The sequence below is a fragment of the Emydura macquarii genome, unplaced genomic scaffold, assembly GCF_026122565.2.
Source record: "Emydura macquarii macquarii isolate MOO-44397 ecotype Brisbane River unplaced genomic scaffold, CSIRO-AGI_Emac_v2 contig_2989, whole genome shotgun sequence".
NCBI lineage: Eukaryota > Metazoa > Chordata > Testudines > Chelidae > Emydura > Emydura macquarii.
In genome coordinates, this window is record NW_027133126.1 from 16,904 (window position 1) to 29,449 (window position 12,546).

Below are 12,546 nucleotides of genomic sequence, written 5' to 3' on the forward strand. Positions count from 1 at the left end.
CAAAAAAAAAGTGTGTGCCCTAATAAAACCCAAATGTTATGTTTACATACCAAATAATACCCATAACATTTTCACACAAACCAAGCATATTAAAAAAATAGCAAAGCTCCATAAAACAAATCAATAAAGCCTGTAATTATAGCTCAAAAAATAAAAATCCAAAATCTTCTACATCGTATTACTTATATTTAAAAGTATTATTAGCATTTTATATATATACAAATATTCATAATGATTATAAAATGTTGCTTCAAATATACTGCAAAAAAATATGCTAAGCCCAAAACAAAAAACAGCAATATATAATATATATACTAAAATAAAAAAATAAAACAAACAAATAAAAAATTAAAAACTTGATAAATATAAAAGTTTAAGGCAGTATAGTGCTATAAAGCACCAAAGGGGGGATTGTTGAAGTAAACTGCTTAGGCCTTAAACTTTGGTCAAGAAAAGTATGTCTTATGGGTAAAGGGAGAAAGTAAAACAGAGTAAAACAGTGCAAAAAAAAAAAAAAAAAAAAAAAAAAAAAAAAAAAAAAAGAATGTAAACTGTTAAAAAATATCAACTGTCTTAGCTGAAAATGCTTGTACTAATAATAACTAATGCCTTAACTAATAATAATAAAAAATAAATGCTGTAATTCTAACACTGTTATAAATATATATTAAATATATATTAAAATCTGCCTAAAAATAAAAACCCTTTACTAACCAAAAACAACTCTGTCAGTGGCTCTCCCCTTGCATATGCTTGTGCTTTTATAATAATAAAAAAATCTCAAATCTCTAATAAACCTCAACGCAAAGTAAAGCCTTGTTTCGTCCACAAAGCCCTATACCCCACTCCCCTCCCAGAGCTGGGGACACCCTAGGGGCTCTGGCTCCCTCTGGATTCTAATTTTCTTTCTGGCCCAGCTCTGCCTAATCCCCTCCCCCGCACTCCCAAATCTCCCCTGTGGGCAGGAGGCAGCGCAGCTGTCGCTGGGCCTGGTTTGGCAGTGGGTGCAAAGGGGGATGATGGGGCAGGAGGAAGGGCTGCGAGGCAGGAGGGCCCTGCCCTGGCGTGGAGCGTGGGTGGAAGCTGCGACTGGGGGCCTTCACCCAGGAGCCCCCCTTACCCGTGTGTTGGCCGCAGAGCTGGAGAACTCGGAGTACTTGGACGGCTTCTGGAGGCTGCCGCAGCGGAGCCACCTGCGATACTCATCCCTCACCTGTCAGGAGAGAGCAGAGCCGCTCAGCTCATCCCATGGCACGGGAGCTGTAGGGAGAGAGCAGGGCCCAGAACCGGCTGGGGGAGAAGTGCTCAGCTACTCCAGCCCCTCCCAGCAGGGGGCGCTGTGGGGAGCAGGGCAGGAGCGCTGGCTGGTGTGGGGAGCCCCTGGCTAGGGGTGTGCTGTGGGGCAGGGGTTGAGCGCCGGCTGGGGGTGCCATGGGTGGGGGTCGGGCACCGTGGGGGGGGGGGCAGACTGGCCTGTTTCTTGAGCAGACAGTGCAGCAGGAAGATGAAGAGCCCCTGGCAGGTGCTGAGGATGGTGAAGATGTAGGACACGGCCAGGCTGCGCTGGTTGAACTGGAAGATGCCGAAGATCCAGGTGATGCCCAGGATGCAGAGCTGGGCGATGGCCGTCACCGTGAACACCCTGCGGAGGAATGGGGGGGGGGAAGAATCAGTCATTTGGCCCCGCCCCTTTGCCACGGCCTGCCTCACTCCCCAAGTATGAACCCCTCCCCACGGCATGTGACAGACGTCTTCCTCCACAGCCCTGCTTTGCACCCACAGCCTGTAGGCGGTGGGGTGAGGGCAGTCACAGGTGCCCGCATCCCCTGGGTTGCCCCCTCCCCGCACACCAGGGGTGGGGTGGATGACAGGTCCTGCTATTCCCTCCCCTCAATTACCTGAACTTTTTCAGCTGGCTTATCTCCGGGTTGATGTCGGTGAATTTCTGCGACAGCTTCCAGACGGTGACCACGAAGATGGTGGCGTTGATCTGCCGGGGCAGGGGAGAGGTGGGTTGGGAGGGGGCGACTGTGTCCCAGGTGGGGATGGGGGGCTGCGGGCTCAGCCTGCTGGGCAACCCATGGGGCAGCCCCTTCCCTGAGCCGGGGAGCCTGTTGTGTCCCACTCCCAGGGGAGACCTGGCTCTGTCCCTGGGCGCTGGGGACTTGCGGCGGGGGGGGGGGGGCATGGGCCTGGCTGCCCCGAAGCAGGGGCTGGGTGCAGGAGGAGGCACAACATGCCCAGGCCCAGACGAGCAGTGGGGGGCCAGGGGCGGAAGGACAGACGTGCGGGGGGGCAGGCTTACCGCAATAATGGTGCAGACGGGTGCCAGGAAACTCCACAGGAATCCCCTCTCCAGCGAGAGCCAGCAGCTGGGGGGGGGAGGGGAGGACGAGGGGGTCAGTGGCTCCCCTGCCAGCGGGGGGCACTGCAGGGTGGGGTCTGCCCCTCCCTTGGCAGCAGAGCACGCCCTCCCCTCTGGGAGTGGGGGACGGACACGTGCCAGCCCCTCCCCCCCCCGCAGAAAGTGCCCCGTGCCCCAGTGGGGGTGTGTGCCCCCCTCCCTCCCCCTGGCACCCAGCAGGACATGCTGAGGCCCCTCACCCACGCCTCCTCCCCACCCCCGGCAGCAGAGCTGCACGTGCCTGTAGGTTCAGAGGACAGTGGCACGCCCGGCTGAGCCGCTCCCCTCCCCCGTGTGCGCTGGGCACGGTGCAACGGTTGCTCGTGGCCACAGGCAGAAGCCCTGGCTGCGAGCGCTGGGTCGACCCCCCCTCACCCCGCCCCCGGGCCGGTGACTCACTGCCGCGCCGTGCCGTAGCCCTCGCTGTAGGTGGCGGCCGAGATGCCCACGACGAGGGCCGGCAGCCCGTAGCCCAGCAGGAACATGTAGCGGCGCTTGAGGCCGTGGGGCGGGAAGACCTTCACCACCATCAGGTAGAGCTGGGCCCCCTCCAGGCACATCCAGCAGAAGGCGGCCAGGAAGAAATAGTGCAGGAGGCCGGCCACCACGCTGCACAGCACCTGCAGCCAACGGGAGGCGGGGACGTCAGGCCCAGCAAGGGGGAGAGCTCCCGGCTACGCCAGGCCTGGCCTCTGCCAGCAGGGGGCGCTGTGAGGGGCAGGGTGAGAGTGCTGGGCCTGGCCTCTGCCAGCAGGGGGCGCTGTGAGGGGTGGGGGGGCGCCAGGTGGGGTGGGGGCGCCCGGGTACCTTGTTGCTGGTGCTGGAGGCGCCGAGGAGGAAGACGGCGTCGGCCACGAAGAGCGCCAGGCAGAGGTGCAGGTGGATGATGGTGCGGCGGCCCTTGAGGGCGCGGCAGAAGAGGAAGGTGAGGATGGACAGCAGCAGGCAGACCAGCGAGATCACCAGCCCCACCTGGGTGATGACGTCCAGGGTCCAGTCCTGCACCGGGGAGGGGTGGAGGGAGTTAGTCAAGACTCCTGTAATGCTGCAGCCAGGCCAGGCCACAGCTGGGGGAGACCCCTAGTGACAACACCGGGCAGCCTGTGGGAACCACGGGGTCCGTCTGGGTCCAGCATCCCTGATGGATTTGCTGCTGCCTGGCCTGGCCCTGCCCCCCACGATGGGCTGACCCACAGTCCCTGGGATATGGGCACCCAAGGGGGCGCTAGGGTGCCCACCAACTGAGGGGGCATCCTCGGCACTGATCCCCACACCCTGCGGGACGGGGGCGCTGGGAGGTGTGAGGCTGGGGCAGTTCACCTGTAGCAGACAGCAGAGTGCCCCCCCGGCAGGTGGGAGCCGTGGGGCGGAGGTCCTGCCCAGCTGGGAGCTGCTTTTAGACTGGACAGAGGATCTGGCAGCTAAGGCGCCACAGCTCAGGACTCCTGGGTTCTAGCCCAGCTCTGGTGTAGCCTGCCTCCCTGTGTCTCCTTGGCAGAGGCCCTTAACTCCTCTCTGCCTCAGTTTCCCCATCTGTGCAATGGGGATGGGGACCGCTCCCTGGCCCACAATGCAAACCTAACCCATGGAGGAGGGGGGCTGCTTGTGCCCCAGATCAGCTCCAGGGCCCTGCCTGCCCGTGGGGAATGGGTTTACGCTGGGGGCAATCTGGAGTGAATCCGGCTAGGCTGGGGAAGATGGAGGGGAACCAGGCTCCTGACATCACCCCATCAGCCCCTGGCCAACCTCAAGTCCCCGCCGTGGGCCACGCCTACCTCCAGCTCGTAAAAGGCCATGAGTATGGCGAAGCTGCTCAGGTGGTTGCACTGGCAGCGGGTGCTGGTGGCGTTGGACTCCAGCCGGGTGCAGCCATCGGTGGACCAGTGCATGGTTTTAGAGTTCCAGTAGGCGCAGAGGAGGTGCAGCTCATCCTTGGACTCCTGGGGACAGAGAGACGCTTGGTGCACGGGAACCCCTGGAGAGGAACCAATGGCAGGAGTGGGGGGTGCTGGTGGGGGCAGAGTTCCCAGGCTCTGCGAGGGCAGGTGGGCAGGCTGAGCTGGGCTGGGGGCACAGACAGTTTGTCCCTATGGGAGAGGCTGATTTGCCGACTGGCTGGGCCCCAGATCTGCCCCCCCAACGCCCCAGGGTCTCCTCCCCCTATGCCCGGCCCAGGGGCTCACCGGCTCCGGGTGGCTGAAGCAGAAGCTGATGGAGAGGTTGAAAGCCGGGGTGTGTGGGGCATTGGTGAAGGCTGACACCACTGGAGACAGCACACGGTAGCTGGCCTGCCCTGGCTCCTCCTCCCACTTCTGTTTCCCAGCCTGGCTGATCTCATTCCACTCCGGTCCCTCCACCTGCGCAGCACCCTCCAGCACGGAGCTCAGCCCTTGGTATGTCAGCAGCCCGGTCAGCGTGAAGCCTAAGAGACAAAGGAGCGAGGAAATGAGGGGCATGGGGCAGACGGGCACTAGGGAGAGCTGCTCCCAATGCCCTGCTTATGCCCCGTCCCCCCTGCACACGGCATGACCAAATTACCTTCAATTTCCTGCCCTGGGGCTACGGCCCAGTTTAATTCCATCTGCGTCTTGCTCTGCAGCAGCGTCACGGCCTCCTGGCTCTGGTACCCGACTCGCTTGATCGCCAGCCCCAGCTCTGGAAGCACAACGCCAACCAGCGCTTACAACAGAGGAATGCCGAGAGGCCTGCAGCTCGGCAAGAAGGGGCTTCCCTGGCTGTGGGGGGAGCTCCTGGTTATTGCAGCCCTGGCCTCTCCCAGCAGGGGGCGCTGTGGGCAGGGGGGCAGGCATGCTGGCTGTGGGGGGAGCTCCCATCTCCCAGCAGGGGGCACTGTCAGCGACCCCATCCTCCAGCAGGGGGCGCTGTGGGCAGAGGGGGTGGGTGCTCCCATCCCCCAGCAGGGGGTGCTGTGGGGAGCAGGACGGGTGCCCGGGCTGTGGGTGATGAGAACGCGAATGGAAATGCTGATGCCACATGGCTGGGCGCTGACCTGTGCCATTGGTGGCTGTGATGCCCGTCATGCCATCGGGCAGGGCCAGGGTCAGCGTTCTCAGCAGCTTTTCCACTGTGGCCATCGCCTCTGTTACCATGCGATGTCTCTGCTCCATGCTCCCGTTCTGCAGCCCGACCCCGGTCAGCAGTTCCTCCACCGTGTTCAAGAATTTCTGGCCAAGTAAAGGTGGGGAGGTTGGTGTCACAGTGCCTGAGCCCCTGCCCCACACCCCCATGCCCAGGTTGCTGGTGCTCCTCTGCCTTCCCACAATCCCCCTGAAGGGCAGACACGTTCTCCCGCAATTGACACGACTGCCCGAGAGAGAATCCCTGAGCGTCTCACCACACATGGGAGCTGCCCACAGCCACACCCAGGCAGGTGCAGAACGAGCGAGCGCCCGGCAACATGGCCAGGGCTTTGCTGTGGAGACGTCACACCCAGGCTAGGCTGAGCCAGGGGCTCGGACCCTGGGATTTACCAGTTCTGTGAAGACACAGCCAGACAGAGCAGGGCTGTTTTTCTAGGGGATCTGTCCTAGGAATTATCTGGGGCAGTCCTGTGGCCTGGTTATACAGGCGATCAGACTAGATGATCACAATGGTCCCTTCTGGCTTTGACATGAAAGAGCCAGCTTCTTGGGCACAGAGCCTGGTGGAGAGGCGGGCCTGGGAATTTCTGGGCAGTGCTGCTGTTCGTTTCTCCCGTTCCAGGTGCTGCATCCCTAGAGATCGCCCTGAGACTAGATCTGAGTTGCAGGAGTGATTCCTCCCAAACCAGAACAAACCCAGCGAGGCCCTGGAGTTTGGCTTGGCACCTGCAGCGCTGCCTTCCTAGATGCAGTGTCCGGAGCCTTCTTCGACTTCAGCTTCTCGCAGAGACGTCCCACCTGCGCTGGGAAGTTGCTCCGATCAGGAAAAGAGATCACAGAATCACAGCCCGCCTCCCCCATCCCGAGAGGATCCCTCGGCTCAGAAGCCAGGTGCAGGAGGGAGCCTGGGCAATGCTGCACCTGGCCCCTAGGGGGTGCATGGCATGTGCAAGGGATTGTGGGGGAAGGAGTTTGCAACCTGAGAATCATCAGCGCTCGGCTGGCCTGTAGCAGCTCCCAGGGACTGGCCATTGGCTCTTTGCCCTGGGGGGTGTTTGGCCCCAGAATCCTGGCTGGGTAAAATCAGTGAAAAGCCAAGTGGGGTGTAAAGGGGAATCGGGGTCTAACCCCCCCCCCCGGGATCTGTGACCCACTCACCTGGGCTTTGATAGCGTTGTCATCCAGCTGTGGGGGGCAGGTGAGCTCTAGGGATGGAAAAGGAGGAGGGGTGAGATGGGGGGATGCGGGGCCTGGCTGGGTAGGTGCCTGCACCAGAGCCAGGTGCACCCGCCGCAGGGCTCATAACCTCCAGCAGGGGGCAGCAGAGACACAGCCAGCCCACGTCAGTGATAGGGGTGTGATAGATCCTCTCCCAGCAGGGGAGCGGGGACCCCCCTCAGCCCCCCATATGTGCAGCCCCTTCTCCCCACCCTCCATCCACAAGCTGGTCTCGGGGGGAGGGGGGGACAAGGGGGTGTGGAATCATCCCAGTCTTATCTTCCCCCTCCCCCACTCATGTGTCACTTCATGCAAATTATTCAAATAGTTAATTTGCATATAACCCCAAAGGGAAGCCTGTGCATGTGGCAGGGAGCGCCAGGCTGGCCCACAGCGGCCTCTAGTGGCCAAAAGGCACAGATCGCGCCCCCTGCCCGCTGCCATCCCAGAGCTCGGGACGGGTGAGAATCCAGCCACGCAGTGGGGAAGGGGGAGGGGGCACTGCTGTGTGGGGGAGGGGAAGAGACGCCTGGCCCCTGGCAGCCCCGCCCGGCCCCTGCTCCTCTCCCGGAGCCACACGTGGGCAAGTTGGTGGCTGTGTCCCTGGGACACCCCAGCGGACGGACAGACTGGCCTGGGGGGAGGTGAGGACCTGGAGGCTGAGCCCCACCCCCCAGGCTAGGGCTGAGACCCAGACCCCCGCCCATGGGGGTAGAGGGGCTGGCACAACATCCTAGACAGTTCCCAGCTCGCTGCCCCTTGGACAAGGTCTCTGCCTTTGAAGCCCCAGATCCTGATCAGGCCTCCCCCCCCCCCCCGGTTCCCCTCCGCCAGGCTGTGGGACTCAGCCCCCAGGGCAGGACCCACCTTCACACGGGGACGTGTTGTTGAGGCGGGAGTACCCGGGCCGGCATTCACACCTGTAGCTGCCCTCCGTGTTGATGCATTCGGCACTGGAGCTGCAGTTGTTCGAGTTCGACTCGCACTCGTCGATGTCTGAGAAGGGAAAGGGGGGGATGAGCGGGGTGTCACACACAGCACAGAGCACAGCTGGGGGTGAACTGGGCGTGCGCATGGAGCCCCGCCCCCCCCCCCGATGGCAGGGGGCGCGGTCTGTGGGCTGCTCTGCTGCAGCGTAACACCTCCCCCCCGAGCTCACAGATTGGGGGGTCCCTCCATGGGCTCTGCTCCCGGCACGGCCCTGACAGAGCGGAGTTAAGCCGAGGGGGGGAGGGGCAGATCAGCCAATTAAACTGCAAAGGGGAAGCAGCTTGGGCTGTGGGCAGGGCACTAACTAGAAGGCAGCTCACCTGGGGGGGGCAGGTGGGGCTTCTGTACAGCCAGGGAGGAAGCCTGCAACCTCCCTCCCTGAGGCAAGGGGGGGCTAGGAACCCCGGAGGAAGGGTTAGCTACGGGCCTAGGAGGGGCGGCTGACTGGGAAGGCTGCTGAAGGAGAAGCTGAAAGAAGCGGGGTAGAAGCAGTCCAGGAGGGGGACCACAGCGGGACCTGGCCGGCCGGCCGAGAGACGGGGCAGCCGCGCCGAGACTCCAGGAGCTGCGAGGGCGGCAGAGACGAAAGGGGGCGCTGAACTGCAGCTCGTCGCCACAAGGGGGCGCCACACTCAGGGAGTGAAAATCATTACAGACCCCGAGGGGTCCCCGTTTGAGATACAACCAGACGCCTCCTCCTCCCCTCATGGAGCTCTGGGAGAAGGGGGGGGGGGGTTGGGCACTCACGGAGTGTAGGGGAATGGGGTTCTGTCCCTTTAAATAGTTGGTTTGCCCTCTGGTGGCGCTCACGGGCTCTATGGCAGGAGCCCCCAGACCCTCGACAGGCGGCCAGGACCCGCACGGCTGGCAAATGGGGTTATGTGGAAGCCAGCAGCATCCAGGGGATTCCCCCTATTCCTAACGTTGTGCAGTGAGCGCTGGCCCAACCACGTCCATTCCCGGACCCTGCCGCGATCCCCAGGGGCAGGGCCCTACAGGGTGAATCCACGGAGCCTGCGGACGGAGCCATGCCAGATTGACATGAGCTGCCGACCCAGCCCATGGAAGCCAAATCCAGAAGAGACCCATCCAGCCTGAACCCCAACCGGAGCCGCTGCCCCACGGTTCATGAACCTGGCCAAGAACATCTCTCCCCCTGCCACGTCCTGTGGATTTTACTCTCTGCTCCACCTCCCTGGCTAGGAGATCTGTGTCTCCATGGCTCGCAGCTGGGAAGGGAACCAGGGTTGGAAAAAATTCCTTGTTCCTTTGGCAGGAAACTTGACTTTGGCTCTGTTGTTAAACATCTTGCCTACGCCATGCCTGTGAGGGGCCTTACACGTGCCAACCTCTGGCGAAGGTCACTGAGCCATGGAATGAGGAGAGAGGGACGAGTGGCTGGTTCCCATAAATAGATAACAGCCTGCTACAACAACCAGCTAATGGAGTTGCTCCCTTAGCTCCAGCAGCCGAGGTCTGTGTGTTCAACAATAGAGGTCCTGGGTTTGATGCCTTCATTATGACAGCACCTTTAGCAGCTGCTTTGGGTTATGTTTAGGGGCTCCAGAAACTAGTGGGGTCTTTGAACCCTGCCTCTGTTAAAGGTCGTCTGATGCAGAGTCCCCTGCGCCATCTCAGCCCAGTTTGCTTTGCAAAGACCCCACCTTCTCCCGCCTGAAAGCTCTGCTACAAAAGAACATCTTGGGCCAGGCCCCCGGTGGAAGCTCTGGTTGCAGGTCAGCGGGATGCCTGCAGCTTCTAATAACATCCACAACTGCCCACGCTCATGCGATGGTGGAATTAAGCAGGCAGCAGAATGCCAGGAGAAAGTCCCCGGGCTCAGATTCATATGACAGAACATCCGCAACTAACACTTTGCCCGGGTGTGAAAGAGTGAGATCTGACAGCAACCGGGTTAATTTCATCATCCATGCGTGCTAGTTAGTTTAAGAGACCCTGGGTAGCTTCACTGACCAAGCATTGCCTTAACAGCATCGCCAACATGAAACAATAAAACAAAAAACAAAAAAAACCCTTGACATTGGTTTAAAAATCATGAGATGATTTTTCTTAAAAAAATCCATTTTGGATTCTTTTTTTTTGACTCTGGTTTGGGTGATTTCGCTCATTCCTGTGTCGTGTTTTGCAGTTTTTTCTCCACCTTGAGGGCAGGACCCTAATTTTTATTTTAGCCAAAAGCGGACAGTCTCCTGTAATCACGTGACTCCAGAAGGCGGAGCTTTAAGGCAATGCCGCATGTTGGCAATACCGCTTCAGCAAACCGGAAACTTCATGCTTTTGACACAACCGTTTCCAGCTCCTGTTGTACCTTTGCAGATCTTTAACTGATTCGATTGACTCTTCCCAAATCCGGAATTGCATTTACACACATAATCCCCTCGTGTGTTGATGCAGCTCCCGTGGGGCTCACAGATTGTGGTGTTTCGCTGGCACTCATCAATGTCTGCAACGAGAGAGGAAGAGCTGGTCAGGCTGATCCAGAAGCTGTGCCTTGAGGACTAGGGAGAGGCTGATGGGAAATAATCTAGACCTTTGAAATAGATCATGCTCTGGGAGTTACCGGTTATTGTCCAAAATGAGCCGCTCCAGCTGAGAAGGGAAAAGCAGCCCTGCCCAGGTCCTGGGACTTGGTGCCACAACATCAGAGCAGATGGTGTTGCCTGCACGAGCCGCCTTCCTCTGGACAGGAAGAAATGGGAAGCCGCTTTGGGGGAAGGGGATAGAGAATAATACAATGCCTTGATATCAGTCAATGGTGTGATCTTCTCTGGATCTCTTGAGCTGCACAGGACACCCCCTTGCACACAGGACAGTGCAGGATGAGGGGGTGGGGTTCAGAGACAGACCAAGAGAGTGATCAGCAGCTTGGAAAACTCTCCTACGCAGAGAGTGAAAAGACTGGGATTGGGACCTTTGGATGCACGTAAGACGGGACGTGTTCAGACTCTACAAATTACTGACTGGAATATAGAGAAGGGAAACTGGGAGCTTCTGTTCTCATCTCAGAGCACGAGACCGAGGGACAGTCCGTGAAGTTAGAAGTAGGGATGATTACCATTTAAACTGGGGGAGGGGGATTTTTAATTACACTTATTTTTACATCCCTCGTTAAAAGAGGGGGAAGTTCGAGACTGACCCAAGGAAAAGCTGTTTTGCGCAGTGAGCGATTTAGCCCGTGGGAAAAATGGTTACTGACCTTTCTGTACCTGTTGCTCTTCGGCTGCGTTGCTCACGTCCATTGCAAGCAGGGGTGCGAGCGCCGCACGCACAGTTGCCGGAAGGTTTTTTCCCCCCAGCAGAAGCCGCCGGTTTGGTGCGGGCACCTCCTGGAGTCGTGCCTTCATGGTGCCGTATATAGGGCCCCACCAACCTGCCGCCTCTTCGGTTACTTCCTGCCAGCTGGCTCTGAGAGAGGGGCGGGTGGGCGGGTCTTGGGGTGGACGTGAGCAACACAGCTGGGAGGACAACGGTTACGAAAAGGCAGGGAACCAGTTTTAATTCTTCGAGTGCTTGCTCGTGTCAAATCCAAGTAGGTGAGTCCCAGGATGACCCTGGGAGGAGGGGGTCGGAGCTCACGGGATGTGCCTCTCTGCTGAACGCTGCCCCGTCCCTGGCGTGTTGGGGATGGCACGTTGCGCGGTGAACGTGTGACTAGATGACCATGTTGCGGCCCAGAAGATCTCCTGGGTACAGACATGTGCCAGGCACGTGGCCGAGGAGGCTGTCAGTCCCTTTGCTAGGTCACAGCAAGTCCTAACGCATGCCGTGATCCACCACGAAATCCTCTGGGACAGCACCTGCTTTCCGCTGGTTCGATTGACGAAATGGTCTTGCCCGTTCTCTGTAGAAAGCCAGTGCCTGCCTGGCATCTAGGGAGTAGAGGGGTCATTCCCTGCTATTGGCATGCGGCTTAGGGAGGAATACCAGGAGGAAGATGTCCTGGCTTGTATGAAACTGGGATGCCGCCTTCGGGAGGAAGCCGGATGCACTCACAGCTGGACCGTGTCCTTATGGAGCACCCGACATGGAGGATTGGATGTCAGACACCCTCCTAGCTGAGGTTGTCGTGCCCAGGAACACCACCTCCCACGAGGGGTAGAGAAACGTGTTGCTAAGGGCTCAAAGGGGGGGCCCCCCATCAGCATGGAGAGCATGAGGTTAAGGTCCCAGGCCAGTTCTGGACAGCAAACTTGGGACAAAGCTTGTCCAGGCCCTTGAGAAAACGGGGTCCCCAGCGGATTAGCAAAAACTGATCCGGCTGGAGTGCGGCGCTCACCACCAGCTGCTTCTCTACGGATGACACCGCCAGATCCAGCTGCTTCCAGTGCAGCAGACAGTCCGGGAGTTACCTGTCTGCGTTGCTCAAACGGAAAACCTCTTCCACTTGGCCCAATATGCAGCTCTGATGGACGGCTTCCTGCTGCTGAGTGTGCGAGCTCCGTGGGATTTATCCGTGAAGCTTCCACGCCGTAAGGTGGAGAGACTCGTGGTTGGGATGTTGGAGGCGGCCGGGGTCCTGCGCCGAAGGCAGGGTGATCGGAGCGACTCCTGACACAACGCTGTCGGGGCCAGGCTGGGGCTATCAGGACAACGGACACCTTCTCCCCTCTGATCTCGAGCAGGACCTTGTGAACGAGTGGTAAAGGCAGGAAGGTGTAAAGCAGGTAGTGCCTCTAGGGACGGAGGAACAGGAATGAACATAGCTGCTGACACTTCCTGCTGAGTCTCATGGCAAACAGATCTCCTTGGGGAACTGCTGGAAGATGCTGTTGACGACGTCCGGACGTGGGAGCAGAAGGATCCACTGAGATG

The 12,546-nt window shown here is 58.9% G+C and overlaps 1 protein-coding gene across 1 annotated transcript in view; it reads right to left on the minus strand.

Annotated features, from left to right (window-relative positions):
• LOC137140818 (adhesion G protein-coupled receptor E5-like) overlaps positions 1-12,546 on the minus strand; it is a 44,092-nt gene that overhangs the window by 4,000 nt on the left and 27,546 nt on the right. The window contains exons 15-29 of the mRNA XM_067529464.1: positions 12,333-12,407; positions 10,043-10,232; positions 7,591-7,719; positions 6,664-6,710; positions 6,232-6,303; positions 5,415-5,589; positions 4,943-5,059; positions 4,588-4,826; positions 4,180-4,344; positions 3,212-3,403; positions 2,804-3,024; positions 2,306-2,372; positions 1,899-1,990; positions 1,474-1,642; positions 1,121-1,213 (exon numbers count right to left, since the gene is read on the minus strand). Of these exons, the coding sequence (XP_067385565.1) occupies positions 1,121-1,213; positions 1,474-1,642; positions 1,899-1,990; positions 2,306-2,372; positions 2,804-3,024; positions 3,212-3,403; positions 4,180-4,344; positions 4,588-4,826; positions 4,943-5,059; positions 5,415-5,589; positions 6,232-6,303; positions 6,664-6,710; positions 7,591-7,719; positions 10,043-10,232; positions 12,333-12,407 (2,043 nt within the window). The remainder of the gene's footprint in view (positions 1-1,120; positions 1,214-1,473; positions 1,643-1,898; positions 1,991-2,305; positions 2,373-2,803; positions 3,025-3,211; positions 3,404-4,179; positions 4,345-4,587; positions 4,827-4,942; positions 5,060-5,414; positions 5,590-6,231; positions 6,304-6,663; positions 6,711-7,590; positions 7,720-10,042; positions 10,233-12,332; positions 12,408-12,546) is intronic.